Source organism: Thunnus albacares, chromosome 21 (genome assembly GCF_914725855.1).
Source record: "Thunnus albacares chromosome 21, fThuAlb1.1, whole genome shotgun sequence".
NCBI lineage: Eukaryota > Metazoa > Chordata > Actinopteri > Scombriformes > Scombridae > Thunnus > Thunnus albacares.
The window spans coordinates 16,034,977-16,051,025 of NC_058126.1; the positions used below are offsets into that span (position 1 = coordinate 16,034,977).

General features: G+C 36.5%; 1 protein-coding gene and 1 pseudogene across 1 annotated transcript; both read left to right on the plus strand.

The window, feature by feature from the left end:
• Positions 1-9,417: 9,417 nt before the first annotated feature.
• Positions 9,418-11,367, plus strand: LOC122972707 (cerebellin-1-like). Its single transcript, XM_044339964.1, has 5 exons — positions 9,418-9,723; positions 9,850-9,912; positions 10,024-10,086; positions 10,297-10,425; positions 11,007-11,367. Exons 1-5 carry the CDS (start codon positions 9,477-9,479, stop codon positions 11,288-11,290), a joined length of 786 nt encoding a protein of 261 aa, XP_044195899.1. The 5' UTR covers positions 9,418-9,476; the 3' UTR covers positions 11,291-11,367.
• Positions 11,368-14,243: 2,876 nt separating this feature from the next.
• On the plus strand, positions 14,244-15,693 carry LOC122973004 (annotated as a pseudogene).
• Positions 15,694-16,049: the final 356 nt, after the last annotated feature.

The following is a 16,049-nucleotide window of genomic DNA, read 5'->3' on the forward strand; positions in this document are numbered from 1 at the left end:
AAAAATAAAATTTGAATATAATGTTAGAAAACGTGTTTTTGCAAAATGTGATTTACAAAAGTAATTGGAAAGGAGTCAAAATGATTTAACAGAAATGTAACATTTGGGGTTGTTAACTAATCTATTTAACCTATTAATTTTTCTCCTCTATTGCAGATCTTTTGGTCAGAGTAACAGCTACTGAAAATAAGAATACAGGTAGGCCTACATAGTAATCAAGACAAAATGTGAAAACTGCAGACCATAATCCTATTTCACAATAAAAGTGATAAATGTGTTCACAGTGTTGGAGGCTAGAATGAGCTCCAGTGAAAACGAGGTGGAGGAGCTCAAGAGAGAGAACATAGGTAAAGTAAATAAAAAAAAAATTCCTAAGTAAAAAAGTCATGTTATTAGAAAACATATTGTTGTTTTAAAGTCTATCACATGTGAAGTCCAAAACTGATGAAAGAGGAGTAAAAAGATCTATTTATCAGAAAAAAGTTTGACATATTAATAAAATTTTATGCTTGGACGTTAATTTTAATTCATTTCCTCCTCTAATGCAGATCTTCTAGCCAGAGTAACAGGAACAGAAAATAAATGCACAGGTAGGCCTACATAGTAATCAAGGAAAAATGTGAAAACTGCTAACCATAGTCCTACTTTACAATAACAGTTTAAAATGTGTTCACAGTGTTGGAGGCCAGAATGAGCTCCAATGAAAACGAGGTGGAGGAGCTCAAGAGAGAGAATGCAGGTAAGCTGCTTAAATCATTATTGAAAGTCAAGATGCTGCTATCAGCATTGAACTGACTGCAGTGTCACTATGTTGTGTGCTTGAAAAGCAGTATGTCAGTGAGGAAAATATTTTACAAACAAAAGATGCAGTTACATTTCTCAGAGACTGCACATCAGTGATGTTTTCAATATGCATGTCTCCCACATTCACACAGACCGATCAAAGGTGGCGTTTTCAGTTGGTCTTACTAACACAGGACATGTTGGACCCTTCGACACTGACATCACACTTAAGTTCAGTAAAGTCTTCACCAATATCGGCCAGGCCTACAACCCAACTACAGGTATTCAGCTCTTTTATATCCAGTTTTCAGTACTGATGTGGGGAGAAGTTCTGACCCCTCACTGATTTTCTCCTCTGATGCAGGTATCTTCACAGCCCCAGTCAGAGGAGCCTACTACTTCAGATTCAGCTTGTGGGATGACCGTACTTCGGCTTTGATAGGTGCTTTTCTCTATCACAATAACAAGTCAATGATGTATAATTCAAACTACGGTAATAGTGTTGGATATATTACTGTGTCTAATGCTTTAATTCTTCAACTAGAAAAGGGGGATGTGATCTACATGCGTCTCCCATCACAGTTTGGTGTTTCAAATCGTACCACCTTTGATGGTTTTCTGCTTTTCCCTCTTTGAGTGCATCTGTGAAGTGCCCACAGATAATATTACACAGTTTCAACATTACTATGTTAAAAAATATAAGCATTCATAAAAATAATTTGTCTGTGTTTTTTTCTGGTTAGATGAACAAGACTCTGCAAGTCACAGAACATTCTCACCTAAAATTTATATAAAAAAAGCACATTTTATAAAAAAGTTACCTTTAACTGTTAAACCCATGTTAGTGAATGACCACAACTCCATCTATGCACCTTAGAGCTTTATATAGTGCAGTCGAGTCTTTACATATTTGGATAGTACATGTTTTTTGTTGTGTTGGCTTTGTCTGCAGCACTATTTGCAATAAATACTTTAAAAACACACGTTAATACACATCAGATGACTGTTATCAGCCTATTAAATAGGCGTTATAGGCACACATCAGTCCCAAATATATGGGCTAATAGGGGCCTACCAACCTACTAATAGGTTCAGGAGGCTGTTATCACCCATTTATTTCAGTGAGCCAATGTTGGTGGAACCCAGTAGGCACAGAGGGCCTGTTATCAAGCACGTGCTTTGAAGTACATTATCAATTTTTAAAAAATATTTTATTGACCAAAATCTATCCTCCATACCGCATTCATCAAAACGATATTAAACAAAGAGACCCCCCCCCATCCCCCCATATAACAGTATTTGAGTCTGTGAAGGACTCGTCACAGATACTCGTTACAGATCTTGTCAGTTTTTTAAATGTTTACGGAAACATATATTTATGTTCTGTAAAAATATGTTTATGTTCTGTAAATGGAAAGTTTTTTAAAAAAATAAGTAAAAAAAAAACAACAAAAAAACATTGGCATGCACGAAATATACGTCATCTGGGCGTGGGTGCTTTCTCTTTGTTTCTCTCACTCCCCATCAATCCCAAATTAAACAGATAATAGAATATATAACCTTTTAATATTAATGTTTTAAGTGATTTCTTTTTATCTGAACAAAAGGCTGTCATTTCGACTAGATTGTCACATATTATTTTACTTTGGTTGCTAAGCAACTGGCAAGGGACGCCTATATCTGTGTGCAACATGTGAAAAGAATGGGAAGCCAAATATTTTTCCCAGGATAGCGAAGTCATGACCCGCCGTATTCTGCCTCTGATTGGCTAGTACTCGTTGCCTTCGTTGGTTGGGTTGGTTAGGTTTAGGCATAAGGAGTGAAATTGGTTAAGTTTAGGGTAAGAATATCAGGGTAAGCCAATCAGTGGCAGAGTATGGCGGGTCGTGACTTTGCCATCCTAGGAAAAAAATTACCACAAACGGGAAGGACCGTTGGCATCAGTCATGGATGACAATAGATGTGCTGTGTCACAGCACTAGCTATTAGTTACTTAAAAAAACAAAATGTTAACAACAAAACAAAAGCAACAGTTGCAAACATGGGATAAATATTATTTCCGTTATTTTTTTTTATTGATATTAGACAGGGGTTTCTGTATCTTTCCATCCCATGGCTAATAACTTTACCAAGTAAGTTGAAGTAACGTTAGCTAAAGTCAATACCTAATGCTTGCTAACTGCTATTAAGCAATATGCCATTGCATAGTCTTGTCTGCCTAACCAAAAGAAGATCTACCTTGGCCAGCGATTAACCATACCTTACCATTCCTGATTTTGCACTCCAGAATAATGCACTACTGTAATGCAGTAATGAGACCATGTGACTACAATTAATGTTCTCTTTTTTCTTATTTAAATAGGTGAATATGGCAAAAACAAAAAAAATCAGACCTTACATTACTGTATAAAAAATTCCAGTGAGAGGAAGGACAACAGTGGCCTGAAACTATTTAAGAGGAGGAATCCCCTTGCCCAAGAAGCAGACAGAGAAACGCTGCTGCTTGTTTTCACAAGCAGCCAATAGTGACTTCCGCCCAGAAAAAGAACCCTTCATTAACACCAGTAAAAAGAAGAATGACACTGTGGAGGTATGGCAAAGCACAAGGGAAATATTCCTCAGTGTGAGTGCTGAGCTCCTTTGTCCTCCAGACGACACAGCCTGCACAGTTTGCAGTATTTCCCTCACTGATGATAAAAGTGAGATCTGGTGATGCAGCGACTGCGGAAGTGAAATGTACTTATGTTCTGTCTGTGCCCACAGTGTCCATCAAAGCACTGCTGTGGTGCATGCTCTAGAAAAATGGAAGGTTTGTATCACTCATTATTTTCTCCTCCATTTTGTACAACAAGAAAAGTATTTTGTTGTACATTAAGCAAAGAGAATAACTAGAAACTTGCCAGTGCAGGATAAAACTGTCCTCCTCACTGCGGTGATGATGATGATGACTGTCAACCTGTCTGATGATGTTGGTACAGATCACCATTGTATGGAAGCGCTGATTTGTGAGCACAGAGCCAACACCGATTTCCCTCCAATCTGGGGGCCTTTGTCGGCAATCTCCAAAAACTGTTGTTGAGTGGAAAATCAGGGCTAAAATTGTATAGTGTGAACTGAAGTGATGTTGTGTGATGTAGTGATTTTGATCATGGAAAAACTGGGCATTTGGATTGATAACACGCGTCACTAGAGTTCCTAAACACCAGCCCCTCGGTGGCTTTTTTGTGCAGTAAGTAGTCAATATAGTGATATTTTTTAATCTGACACTTTAAAGTTGAACATTGTGATAACAGGTCAAACCTATCTGAGCTTAACATATATAATGTTTCCCCTATGAAAGTGTTGCCAAAGAAGTTGTCTTTATCTTTAAGGCAGGTGAATTTCATCAGAGAATTCCCATGGGCTTCAGATGGAATTGGTTAAGTAAGGATGGCCACCAATGTGAAACGTCTTATGTATGTCAAACAAAAGTATTTGACTATCAAGGTAATTAACATTTGTATGTACATTGTAGATATATATCTCACAAAACAGTCACACCCTCTCTGCACAAGGAGGAAAATTATGAAAAACAAAAATGTACACTTAACAGCTTTTCTAGCTCTGTCATGAATTCTAGGAAGGCCTCATGTTTGGATCCAATTTTGCAAGTATGAAATGGAAGTTGCAACTCTACTACGTTACAACCTTTGGCCAGCAACTGTTAAGCAACCCCAAAGTGTCATTTCCATCAAGCTCATGGACTTGAACTGCCAGTTGCAGCATGAATGTGGTGCATCACTGAAGGCTACATGTGCATCAATTCAGCATTCCTCTTCCAAGGTTTGCTTATTGTAGCCTCTTTCCATATGATTCCTCTTTTACCATCACCTTTACAAGTTTCCAATTTGAAATACGCATTTTAATGACAGCCCTGTTGTGAATATGATTGTTTGCCTTACATTGCCAAGACCTCTATGGCATTCTCATCAATGAGTGCTATGAGGAATACAGACACCTGCAATACCAGTTTTCTACACTGCGTCATCTTGGGCCTGAGATAACTGATGGGACACACTGTCCTCTTTGTCCACAGATATGACATATTCATTTTAAGCATTAAATTAAGGTTATTATATTTAATGCAGTAGTTATGTGTTAATTAATGGGCTACTTATCAATAACAAATGAAACAAAACAACAAAAACAACTAAACAAATAGAGATATCTGAAAGATCAGCAATGGGCCTATTATATCATGGTCTGGATTATAAATATTCCACGACAGAGCATTTACCATTAGCCAAAAACCATTAATGAAAAGCTTTGATGCAACTGTTCAGTTATCAGGCATATAGTATCTTATTGTAGCTGAAGTGAATTTGTTTTACTGACTTCAGTGTATTTGAGTGTGGTGCTGCTGAGTTATGTAGAATATGAGCAATCATGAAGATATTCAAGAAAACATGAAATATCTCTGTCTTCAATCTCTTCTAAGAATGTGATGTTATGCATGTTCTGTAAGGTGTTTTAACAATGTATCAAACATCCTTTTCAGTGGTTGGAGTCTTAACTCCTAAGCCACAGGGGCACCACGCATCCTCCCTATAAAGTCTTTATTTGTTGTGAAAAGTAATAGTTTAATAACATGTCTTCCTTTGGATTTCTTTTCTCAATTTAAAGCAAAAGCCCTGGGTGTCAAAGCCGAAAAAACCAAGTCAGTTGAAGAGGAAGCAAATACAGAGATGGCTGGGCTGAAATCATAAAAAGACAGGTACAATATTATTTTTCAAAACTTTGGATTGAAAGGGTATGGGATTTTGAACTGCTACTCATTGTTATTTTAAAAACTATAAGAAGGGTCTATAGATTTTTTGGCCACTGTTTGACCCCTGCAGTAAGGAAGTTAGAGAGCTAAAGTACCTTTTTAAATGAAACGGTGTACAGATAGCATAATGCTAATTAAAATGTATTGTAGCTCTGAAAAAATAGATGTTGAACAGAGAAACTTACATAATGTAAATGTCATTAAGTTCACTGGCAGAGGCTAAAAATATACTTTCTAATTTAAAGTATTTACATATTTCTGTTGCAAGGCCTCACACAGCAAGACATACAAATCTGGGCAGACCAGTATAAAATCTCAACTGACCAAAGGTGGCGTTTTCAGTTGATCTAACTGATGCAGGATTTGCACAGTACATCTTGTTGGCTTTGCTCTGCAGCGCTATTTGCAATAAATACTTTAAAAACACACATTAATACACATCAAATGAACAATGACCTAGTTGTAGCTCTTCACAACCTGAGTCTGGGAAACAAACATATACACTTTTGAATAATCGAATCGCATTGCTCTTATCAACTGCTTAGTTCTCATGATCATTCAACATTAACATTTTGTAGTTTTTACAGGATTCAGTACTAATGACTTCAAAAGAACATCATTCTAACTAGTTGTTGTTTGCAGTTCAGTGTTCAAGGATCTTTGGCTTAATTTTTATATTTTTACATTTTTTTTTTTACATTTACAAGATTGTGACCCCTTCCTTTAATGTTGTTATTTTGAAGATTCTAACTAGTTGTTTGCTTTAAACTCAGTTCAGTGTTCAAGGATCTTTGGTGTTATTTTTACATTTGTTATCAGACACCTGTTTAATTCTCATACAGCAGTTCAGTGACCTGTTCTATGTGTATATAAAGACGGGAGCTGAGCGAGACGTGTCAGACTGCATCTGGCTGTCTAAAAATGTGATATTTCACAATGAGGAGTGCTGCAGCTTTTCTGGTGTTGCTGCTCTGTCTGTACTGGATGAGGGCTCAGGGTGAGAGTGGAGGGGTGACAGAGGGCCATGCAGAGACCTTTAGAGGGGCAATTGCTCAAAGTTAAAAAGGGGCACATGGGACAAGATTTTAAAAAACCACATACACCAACATCATTTATAGCACAACCTGTTGAAGTATAGCAACTCATATTCAAGCAGAATGTAACATGGAATCTTACAACAAACTGCATCATACTATATCATTGTCCCCCACCTGATGAAACAAAGGTCCTGTCCTGTAAGGACCAAGGTTTTGTCATTGTAAGGGTTAATGAATGGCAGGATTAGCCAAAGGCTTCAAGTATTCTTGTCTGAAGGACTCAGTTTATAATGTTTGACTGAACAACATATAAAACAATTTGCTTTCAAAAACAAAAACCCCTGAATGGTGAAAAGGCTGCTTCTTTGAAGACATTTAGCATAAACATATTGTTTCTAAACAAAGAATATGCTTTTGATATGATGACAATCTCTGATCCAGACATAACATATAGCTCTTCAAATCCCATAATTACAAAGAAATAAAAACAAACAAACAAACTACAAGACATACAACAACTGGGATGGAAAGGGGAGAATCTTTAAAGATTATAAAATACAGCTAAAAATAACAGAGAGGCAGAGTTCAAAAGTCGTGCAAGAGACAGTGAGACAAAACCAGCTGCTACAGTCTTATCTTAAAAGAAACTTAACGGCAAGTTCTTGGACTCCATTTGCTGTATTTCAGAACATGGTTGAAATACCTTATTGGATGTTTTAATTGTTTTTAAAATAGAGATGTCACTGAATAAAGACTCAACTTTGTAGGATTCTTTAATATACATTTTTCCAACCAAAATGAGAACAAAATGAATTGTGATTATTCACCACTGGATGTTTTTCTGATATATACAGTACTTTTCTGCTACTTCTACTTCCAGTCAGCACATCTTCAAGGTTTAAAACAATAAGAAACATCCACTGAGCTGCGATGTGTCATTTTCAGTTTTTACCAAACATGCTTGTCAGGAATGTGAAAATAGTCTCCCAAGTATTTAAATATTTACACAGAGATTTCTTTTTTTTTGCTGGCGTCTAACCTATTTCAACCATTTAACAGCTTGTGAAAACATCATGATAATAGAGTTGTTGTGTAGTGTTTCTACCTGTATTAAAGGATCTGTTAGTCCTTTTATAGCAGGTTTCAAATTTGTGTTTTGACTTTTGTTTGTTAGGATGTCCTTCAGTTTACATTTGGATAACAGATTATGCCTTTAAAAATATTTACCAGAACAGTAATTTATCTATATACAGCTGTAAGTTTCTTACCAGTTTTCCTGCTTTGAATGTGTTCATGTCTCTCCATCACCTGACACCTGGGCTGCTTCTATGTGTTTCTCTTTCCTCCTTAAACTGTTTCTTTCAATCTTGAATCAGTTGTGTCTTCTTTACTTTCTCCTTGTTTTTCTTTCAACACTTTTACATCCTGCAACTCTTCCTCACTTCTGTCTCCTCTCTCCTGATTCTTTCACTCACTCTGGAAATGTAAAAAGCTTCCTTTTAAAAGTCTGACAGAGCATGAAGCAGAACTTTAACTTGTACGGTGTTAATTACAGTAATTGTGGACAAACAATACATCAGCAGTAAAGCTATCCAAACTATCAAGCTAACGTTACATTAACATTACTGTAAAGTAAATAACATTAATATTATTATATACTGCCCCCTGCACCTACCAGTCACTCAGACAGAGGTTCAGTCTGAGATCCTGGGTGTCAAAAACAACCAGTGATCAGACTAACATCACCCCTGATATCTGGGCTGAGCTGAAGGAGCTGAGAGACATGATGATCCAACACAAGGTGGAGCTGAGGAACAGCAAGAGCAAGATAGAGAAGCTGGAGCAAGAGAATACAGGTGAGTGTATTAATGTCAGTCACACAGCGCTTCACACATTCATGCAATGTTTGTATATTATTGAAATGACTGTTCTGAGTAGTTTATTGCTTTAGTTGCAGCTCATGCAGCACAACTGTTGGTCCAGACTGACAGTCAGTGGTTTTATAGGCCCACATCTATTTATATGGGATTAGATTCATCCATGTAACTTTTATATCAGCTTTATGGTGGATATACTGTATATTTCCATTTTCAGTTTTATAGTTTGACCAGAGAGTATCAGCCATCAGCCATTTATGTATTTAGCAGAGACAAGTTCAATATGAGATTTTATATCTGGCTGTTTTTTTTTTACTGCATGCTAGCAATGAGAATATATTTATTTGATATTAAGGTATGGTTCTTGATGAACCTTTGGGTGAAAACATATTTGAAGTTCCAGTTTGGTACCACTGAAATGTCACTGGTCTGGATCATTTACTATCAGCTCAATTAGATATTTGCAAACTTTGATTCTCAAAGTGACTGAAGAGAATTTAAAAGATATTTATCTGTTTAGTACAGACAAGTTCAATATGAAATTTTACATCTGGCTGTTGATCAATTATTAATCTGCTTATTAATTTTGCCTTCTATTGCAGATCCTCTGGTCAGAGTAACAGCGTGTGAAAATAAGAGCACAGTGCGGCCTACATAGTGATTATGTAAGAAATTTCAAACCTGCTGACCATAAACATACATCACAATAATATTAATGTTAAATGTTAAATAAAATAAATACGATGTTAATGTTGTTATTTTGAAGGAAAGAACATCACTCTAACTTATAGATTGCTTTAAATTCAATTCAGTGTTCAAAGATCTTTGGTGTTATTTTCATATTTGTTATCAGACACCTGTTTCATTCTCATACAGCAGTTCAGTGACCTGTTTTACGTGTATATAAAGACGGAAACTGAGCGAGACGTGTCAGACTGCATCTGGCTGTCTGACACGAGGTGATATTTCACAATGAGGCGTGCTGCAGCTTTTCTGGCGTTGCTGCTCTGTCTGTACTGGATGAGGGCTCAGGGTGAAAGTGGAGGGGTGACAGAGAATGATATCACTCAGACAGAGGTTCAGTCTGAGATCCTGGGTGTTAAAACAACCAGTCATCAGACTAACATCACCCCTGATATCTGGGCTGAGCTGAAGGAGCTGAGAGACATGGTGATCCAACAAAGTGTGGAGCTAAGGAAGATGGAGCAAGAGAATACAGGTTCATTCACATAGTGCTAAACAGATTCATGTAGTTTTCACATATTATACATTTTAATGTCATTTGACACTTGACTGTTGATCGACTGTAAATCTTTCATAATAGTAACTAGAAATGTGTTCACAGATTTGGAGGCCAGATTGAACACTACTGAAAATGTGGCGGAGGAGCTCAAGAGGGAGAACACCGGTAAGCTGCAAAACACACAGCTGCCAGTTTATTAGATACACATACATGTGTTTCAAGTTCCAGTTATGTATTTTACCTCCTTTAAAATAAAAATGATGAATGTGTTCACAGTTTTGGAGGCCAGAATGAACACCTGTGAAAATGAGGTGGAGGAGCTCAAGAGAGAGAATGCAGGTGAGCTGCTTATATCATTATTAAAAAGTCAAAATGTCATATTATGGTAACAGTGAGAATGGCAACGGTAAATCGAGGGTCATCCTCTGTGCAGCAGGATGCAGAGTGACATGAATACAGTTATTAAATGAGGCAGAAGTGACATTTTGCAGCTGTTACTGATGTGAGAGGAAAATATTCTCTCTATGTGTGTCTTCCACATTCACACAGAACGACCAAAGGTGGCGTTTTCTGTCGGCCTTACTGATGCAGGAGCAGTTGGACCCTTCAATACTGACATCACACTTCAGTTCAGTAAAATTTTCACCAACATCGGCCAGGCTTATAGCCCAACTACAGGTACATATACCTCTTTCACCTTCTCACACTGGTTTTATTTGAATTATTACACGTCTTATAGATTTATGATCCAATTAATAATTTTTTTGGAATTACCTTTTCATGCAAAACTTTTATTGAATCCTTAGTTGTCCAAGTGTGGAATATCTCCCTTAAAATTGTCTGTCTCTCCATTTTTTTTTTTTTTTCCTTTTTCGTATTTCTTGTCTTCTTAGCAGGCTAGTTCTGGGTTGGAAGCTCTTATAAAGCTCTTTCAGATAAAGTATGTTATACTGGGATATACATGATACCATTTTAGTGAAGGGACTTTCTCTTTTACATAGTTTGCACATGTTTCAAAGTATTACATAACTATTTTTATTTCATTTGGCAGTCTTTCTTTATTCTAATGGGTTCTTCTGTGAAAGCTTTAATAGTTGTCACTTGTATTTGGTTTGGTTTGTGTTTTTACTGAATTGACTAATTCCCAGAGTTAGACACACACCTATAAAGCCTGATAAAAGCAATTAAAAACATTTTCCTGTTGAATTGACATAAGATTTTAATGGTGAGAAAAAGACTGAATTCCTCCTTTGTTGTAGGTGTCTTTACAGCTCCAGTCAATGGAACCTACTACTTCAGATTCACCGGGTTTGAAGATCGGTCTAAAAATTGGCTAGGTATTAAATTGTATCACAATGACAAGAGAATTACTGGTAGTTATGATGGAAATTATGACGATGGCACTGTCATGGTGTCTAATGGATTTGTTCTTCAACTGGAAAAGGGAGATGAGATCTACATGGTTCTCACCCCAGACTACGGTGTTTCTGATGATCACAATAATCGTACCACTTTTAGTGGATTCCTACTTTTTCCTATGTGAGGTCTGCTGTAAAAACACCCACAGTTGATTGCATGAAGTCTCAATGTTACAATATTAAAAATATGAAATCCAAATAATCTGTTTGTGTGTGTGTTTTTGTCTGTTTACATGAACAAGACACAGGATGAAAAAGTTCTCTACTGACAATATCAAACAACCTCTCCACAGTTTAAAAAACAAGTTACATTTTAGTGTGTTTTTTTTTTTTTCGGAAAAAATAAAAATAATACTAAACCAAACCCATCCTGCAAAACTTGCCTGAAATGCATCCAAACCCAAACAGATCACGCCCTCCACTTATTTATTTTTATTTCTTTTAATTTTTTCTTTCTTTTCTTCACATGCTGTCCCCTGTTACCTATCTGTGTCCTTTTGTTTTGTAAATCAATATCATCTCCTGTTGCCTTTGTATTAATTAGTATGTCCATATTGTCTATATATGTATGCACTTATCAGTGAATAAAAAAACATTCTAGTGTTAATGAATATGAGGAGGATGTCATATGTAAAAAAAATAATTTCACAAAGTATTTTGAAGAAAAGTACAACTCCTGTAGTAGCGACAATATTCTATGACTCCATACACAACTGTTTTATGAAGAGAGAACACAGCAACCTTTTTGTGAAAAATGTTACAGTTTTGGAGACCAGAATAAATACCAGTGAAAATGTGGTTGTGGAGCTCAAGAGAGACATCATGGGTAAGCTACAAAAACATCATTAAAAATAAAAATTGCATATAATGTTAGACAACAAAGAATGTTGTTTTTGCAAAATGTGATTTACAAAAGTAATCGGAAAGGATGCAAAAGATTTAACAGAAATATAACATCTGGGGTTGTTAATCAACTAATCTATTTAACCAGAGGATGAACTTAGGGCATTTAGTGAATATAAAAATAGCACTCATCCCACTTTGCATTTTACTATGGAATACAGTTGTGATAAAAAACATTTTTTGGATCTTTTGATTACTGTTAATGAAAACATAAATTTGGAGACATCTATTTATCAATAAGAAACACCATTTTACACTCTATACATTTTGATCCTGACCATATGATCAGCAACATCCTATATGGTCAGTTTGTGAGATTGAGAAGAATATGTAGTAAAGAAGAGGATTATCAAACTAAAACTAAGGAAATGTCTCAATGTTTTAGACAAAGGGGATATGACCAGACACTCATTGATCAAACTTGAAAAAGCTAACAGTGTGGATAGGAAGAATTATTAAATCCTCCCCCTAAACACACTGAAAACAGAATATCTTTTGTGTGTGAATATTGTACATCTATACAAGTCAAACAGATTATAAACAAACACTGGAAAATCCTAGAATGTGACCCAAGTTTGAATCATTTGTCATCCTCTAGACCTCGTTTTTGCTTCAAAAGAGGCAGAAATGTCAGAGATACTGTTGTCAGCTCTATGTATAAGGAATCTGCACAAACTAATTGGCTTTCTCAACAAGTGCATGGAAATTATAGATGTGGAAAATGTACACACTGTTCAAACACATTTGATACCAAGACATTTAATCACCCTCATACAGGAAAAACATATAATATAAAAGAATTCACTAACTGTCTTTCTACACATGTCATTTACATCTTGAAATGCCCATGTGGCTCAATGTATGTAGGCCTAACAAAGCACCATCTCAAACTGAGAGTTTCTGATCATAAGGCTGAAATTAGAAATGGAAATATGGTTTATGCCATTGCTAGACACTGCAAGGAGAAAAACCCTTGGGTCAGCTACTTCCCTCAAATTTATCAGCATTGAAAGAGTGTGACCCAGTCCAAGAGGTGGTCATTTGATTAACCAGTTCTTAAGAAGGCGACTAAATGAAACACAGGATTTGAGTTATTTTCTGTGATATGTAAATATTAAGTTGTATTGCTCTCCGCAGGCCATTTGGACTCGTATGGAGAGATGAACCACTAGGCAGTCACCCTTTCCCATTTAATGATATAGAGGGACAGCTGTAGGATCGATCATCCTGTTTACAGGAGATAGTCTATCTAATGAAGTTTAAATGATGTAAAATTCTTGTAACTCTGTAATATTAATCATGTCATGTTTTTTGAAATATGTATTTTTATTGTCATGCCCTTTGTAAAATACTCACCTTTAAAAAATGAAGACAGTGATAATTAGTCATGTGACTCAGTTGTATTCATCTCACCTGTGAGTAATTGTGAGCAATTGTGCTGAGCGAACCTGAAGAAGCTACAGGCGAAACATGTTGTTCGCTCCTAATAGAATCACAGTAGTCATCTCAGTGTGCGGTGGTTCATTTTGATTTTCACAAAATCTATTTAACCTTTTAATTTTTCTCCTGTATTGCAAATTCTTTGGTCAGAGTAACAACAACTGACAATAAGACGACACGTAGTTCCAACCAAGCAATCCGATTGGTCAACTAGATAGTTAGAACGTGCTCAAATCAGCATGATCAGCAACTCAGCATCTAGCCATGCTCACCCACTGTTTTGTTTTGTGGGGGGATCTGTGGTGAAAACCTGGAGCGGAATTTTGAGTTATCTTTCTTTTATGTTTGTGAAACTGGATTGAACTGAATTGATTAGGGGTTGTGGGGAAAACAAAACAGACCCTTTGCCGAGTGGATTAAACTCTGAGACTGTGGGACGAGTTACACATACACACAGTCACACACACACACACACACAAAACCCGAACCCTTCTTCACTCTTCGTCGTTATCTGGCACCCCCATACACAGCAAAACTTAGCCATTTTCCCTTCAGTTGAGAGTATATCTTATCTTCCACTCTGGCATCCTCCATCAGCTGTGCTGGTGACACGGTGCAACTAGTTTAAAAATGTCTGTAAAGTTTGTGGACATAGTAGCTAAATCTGTCCATGGAATTTTTTTTTTTTTAGCGGATATCTTAGTTATAACGAGATTGAGCTAGCAAAGCACTTTTGTGTTTATATGTGAGGTATTTTTTCAGTTTGGGAAATGCCGCGATCTCCAGAAAGTTGAAGTTGAGCCATCAGGGATTAGAAATCATCTCTGTTGCTAGGTCGTTGCTAAGGGTCAACCTACTTGCTGAAGTAGTTAACTATGTTTTGTTACATAGGATTCTACTGATGTGAGTGATTGTTGTCATACCCCATGTATTTCCATGGAAACAGATATAAAACAAGCAAAAAGTTTTTTATTTTTAGAGTGAACTGCCTCACAATATGAATACATTTTGTTTATATGGTTTTTTTTGTTAGTAAATGTATAATCGCAATATTACACTCGAGGGTGTGCTTTACCGTCATTGTTGGCACGACAGTGATGCGGTCAGGAATGAGACGCTTCCGTAAGCATCATGAAGTCTTGTGTAATATGACTTAATAAGAGCAGAGAAAACATGTTTTTGCAAAATTTGATGTGCAAAAGTAACTGGAAAGGAGTCAAAAACATTTAATAGAAATGTAACATCTGGGGTTGTTAATCAACTAATCTATTTAAACTATTAATTTTTCTCCTCTATTGCAGATCTTTTGGTCAAAGTAACAGCTATTGACAATAAGAGCAGAGGTAGGCCTACATAGTAATCAAGGAAAAATGTGAAAACTGCTAACCATAGTCCTACTTTACAATAAGTGTTTTAAATGTGTTCACAGTGTTGGAGGCCAGAATGAGCTCCAATGAAAACGAGGTGGAGGAGCTCAAGAGAGAGAATGCAGGTAAGTTGCTTAAATTATTATTGAAAGTCAAAATGCTGCTATCAGCATTGAACTGACTGCAGTGTCACTATATTGTGTGGTTGAAAAGCAGTATGTCAGTGAGGAAAATATTTTACAAACAAAAGATGCAGTTACATTTCTCAGAGACTGCACATCAGTGATGTTTTCAAAATGCACGTATTTCACATTCACACAGACCGACAAAGGGTGGCGTTTTCAGTCGGTCTTACTGATGCAGGACATGTTGGACTGTTTGATACTGAAACCACACTTAAGTTCAGTAAAGTCTTCATCAATATCAGCCAGGCCTACAACCCAACTACAGGTATTCAGCTCTTTTATATTCAGTTTTCAGTACTGATGTGGGGAGAAATTCTGACCCCTCACTGATTTTCTCCTCTGATGCAGGTATCTTCACAGCCCCAGTCAGAGGAGCCTACTACTTCAGTTTCACCTTGTGGGACGACTGTACTTCAGCTTCATTTGGTGTTTTATCTTTATCACAATGACAATAGAGTGATGTATAGTTCAGACTACAATGACAGCATCGGCTATGTCACTGTGTCTAATGATCTAATTCTTCAACTAGAAAAGGGGGACGTTATCTACATGATTCTCTGGTCAGACTACATTATTGCAGATGAGAGCAGCAATCATACCACCTTTGATGGTTTTCTGCTTTTCCCTCTGTGAAAAAAAAGTACCCACAGTTAATTTTACACAGTTTCAACATTACTCTGTTAAAAAAATATAAGCATATATATAATCCAAATAACTCTTTGTCTGTGTTTTTGTCTGGTTAGATGAACAAGACTCTACAAGTCATAGAACATTCTCACCTAAAATATATAAAAAAACATTTGCACATTTTATAAAGAAGTTAAATTTAACTGTTTAACCCATGTTAGTGAATGACCACAACTCCTACAATGACACTCTGTGGATCTGTCTATGCTTCTCAGAGCTTAAAATAGTGCAGTAGAGTCTTTACATATTTGGACAGTACATGTTTTTTGTTGTGTTGGCTTTGCTCTGCAGCACAATTTGCA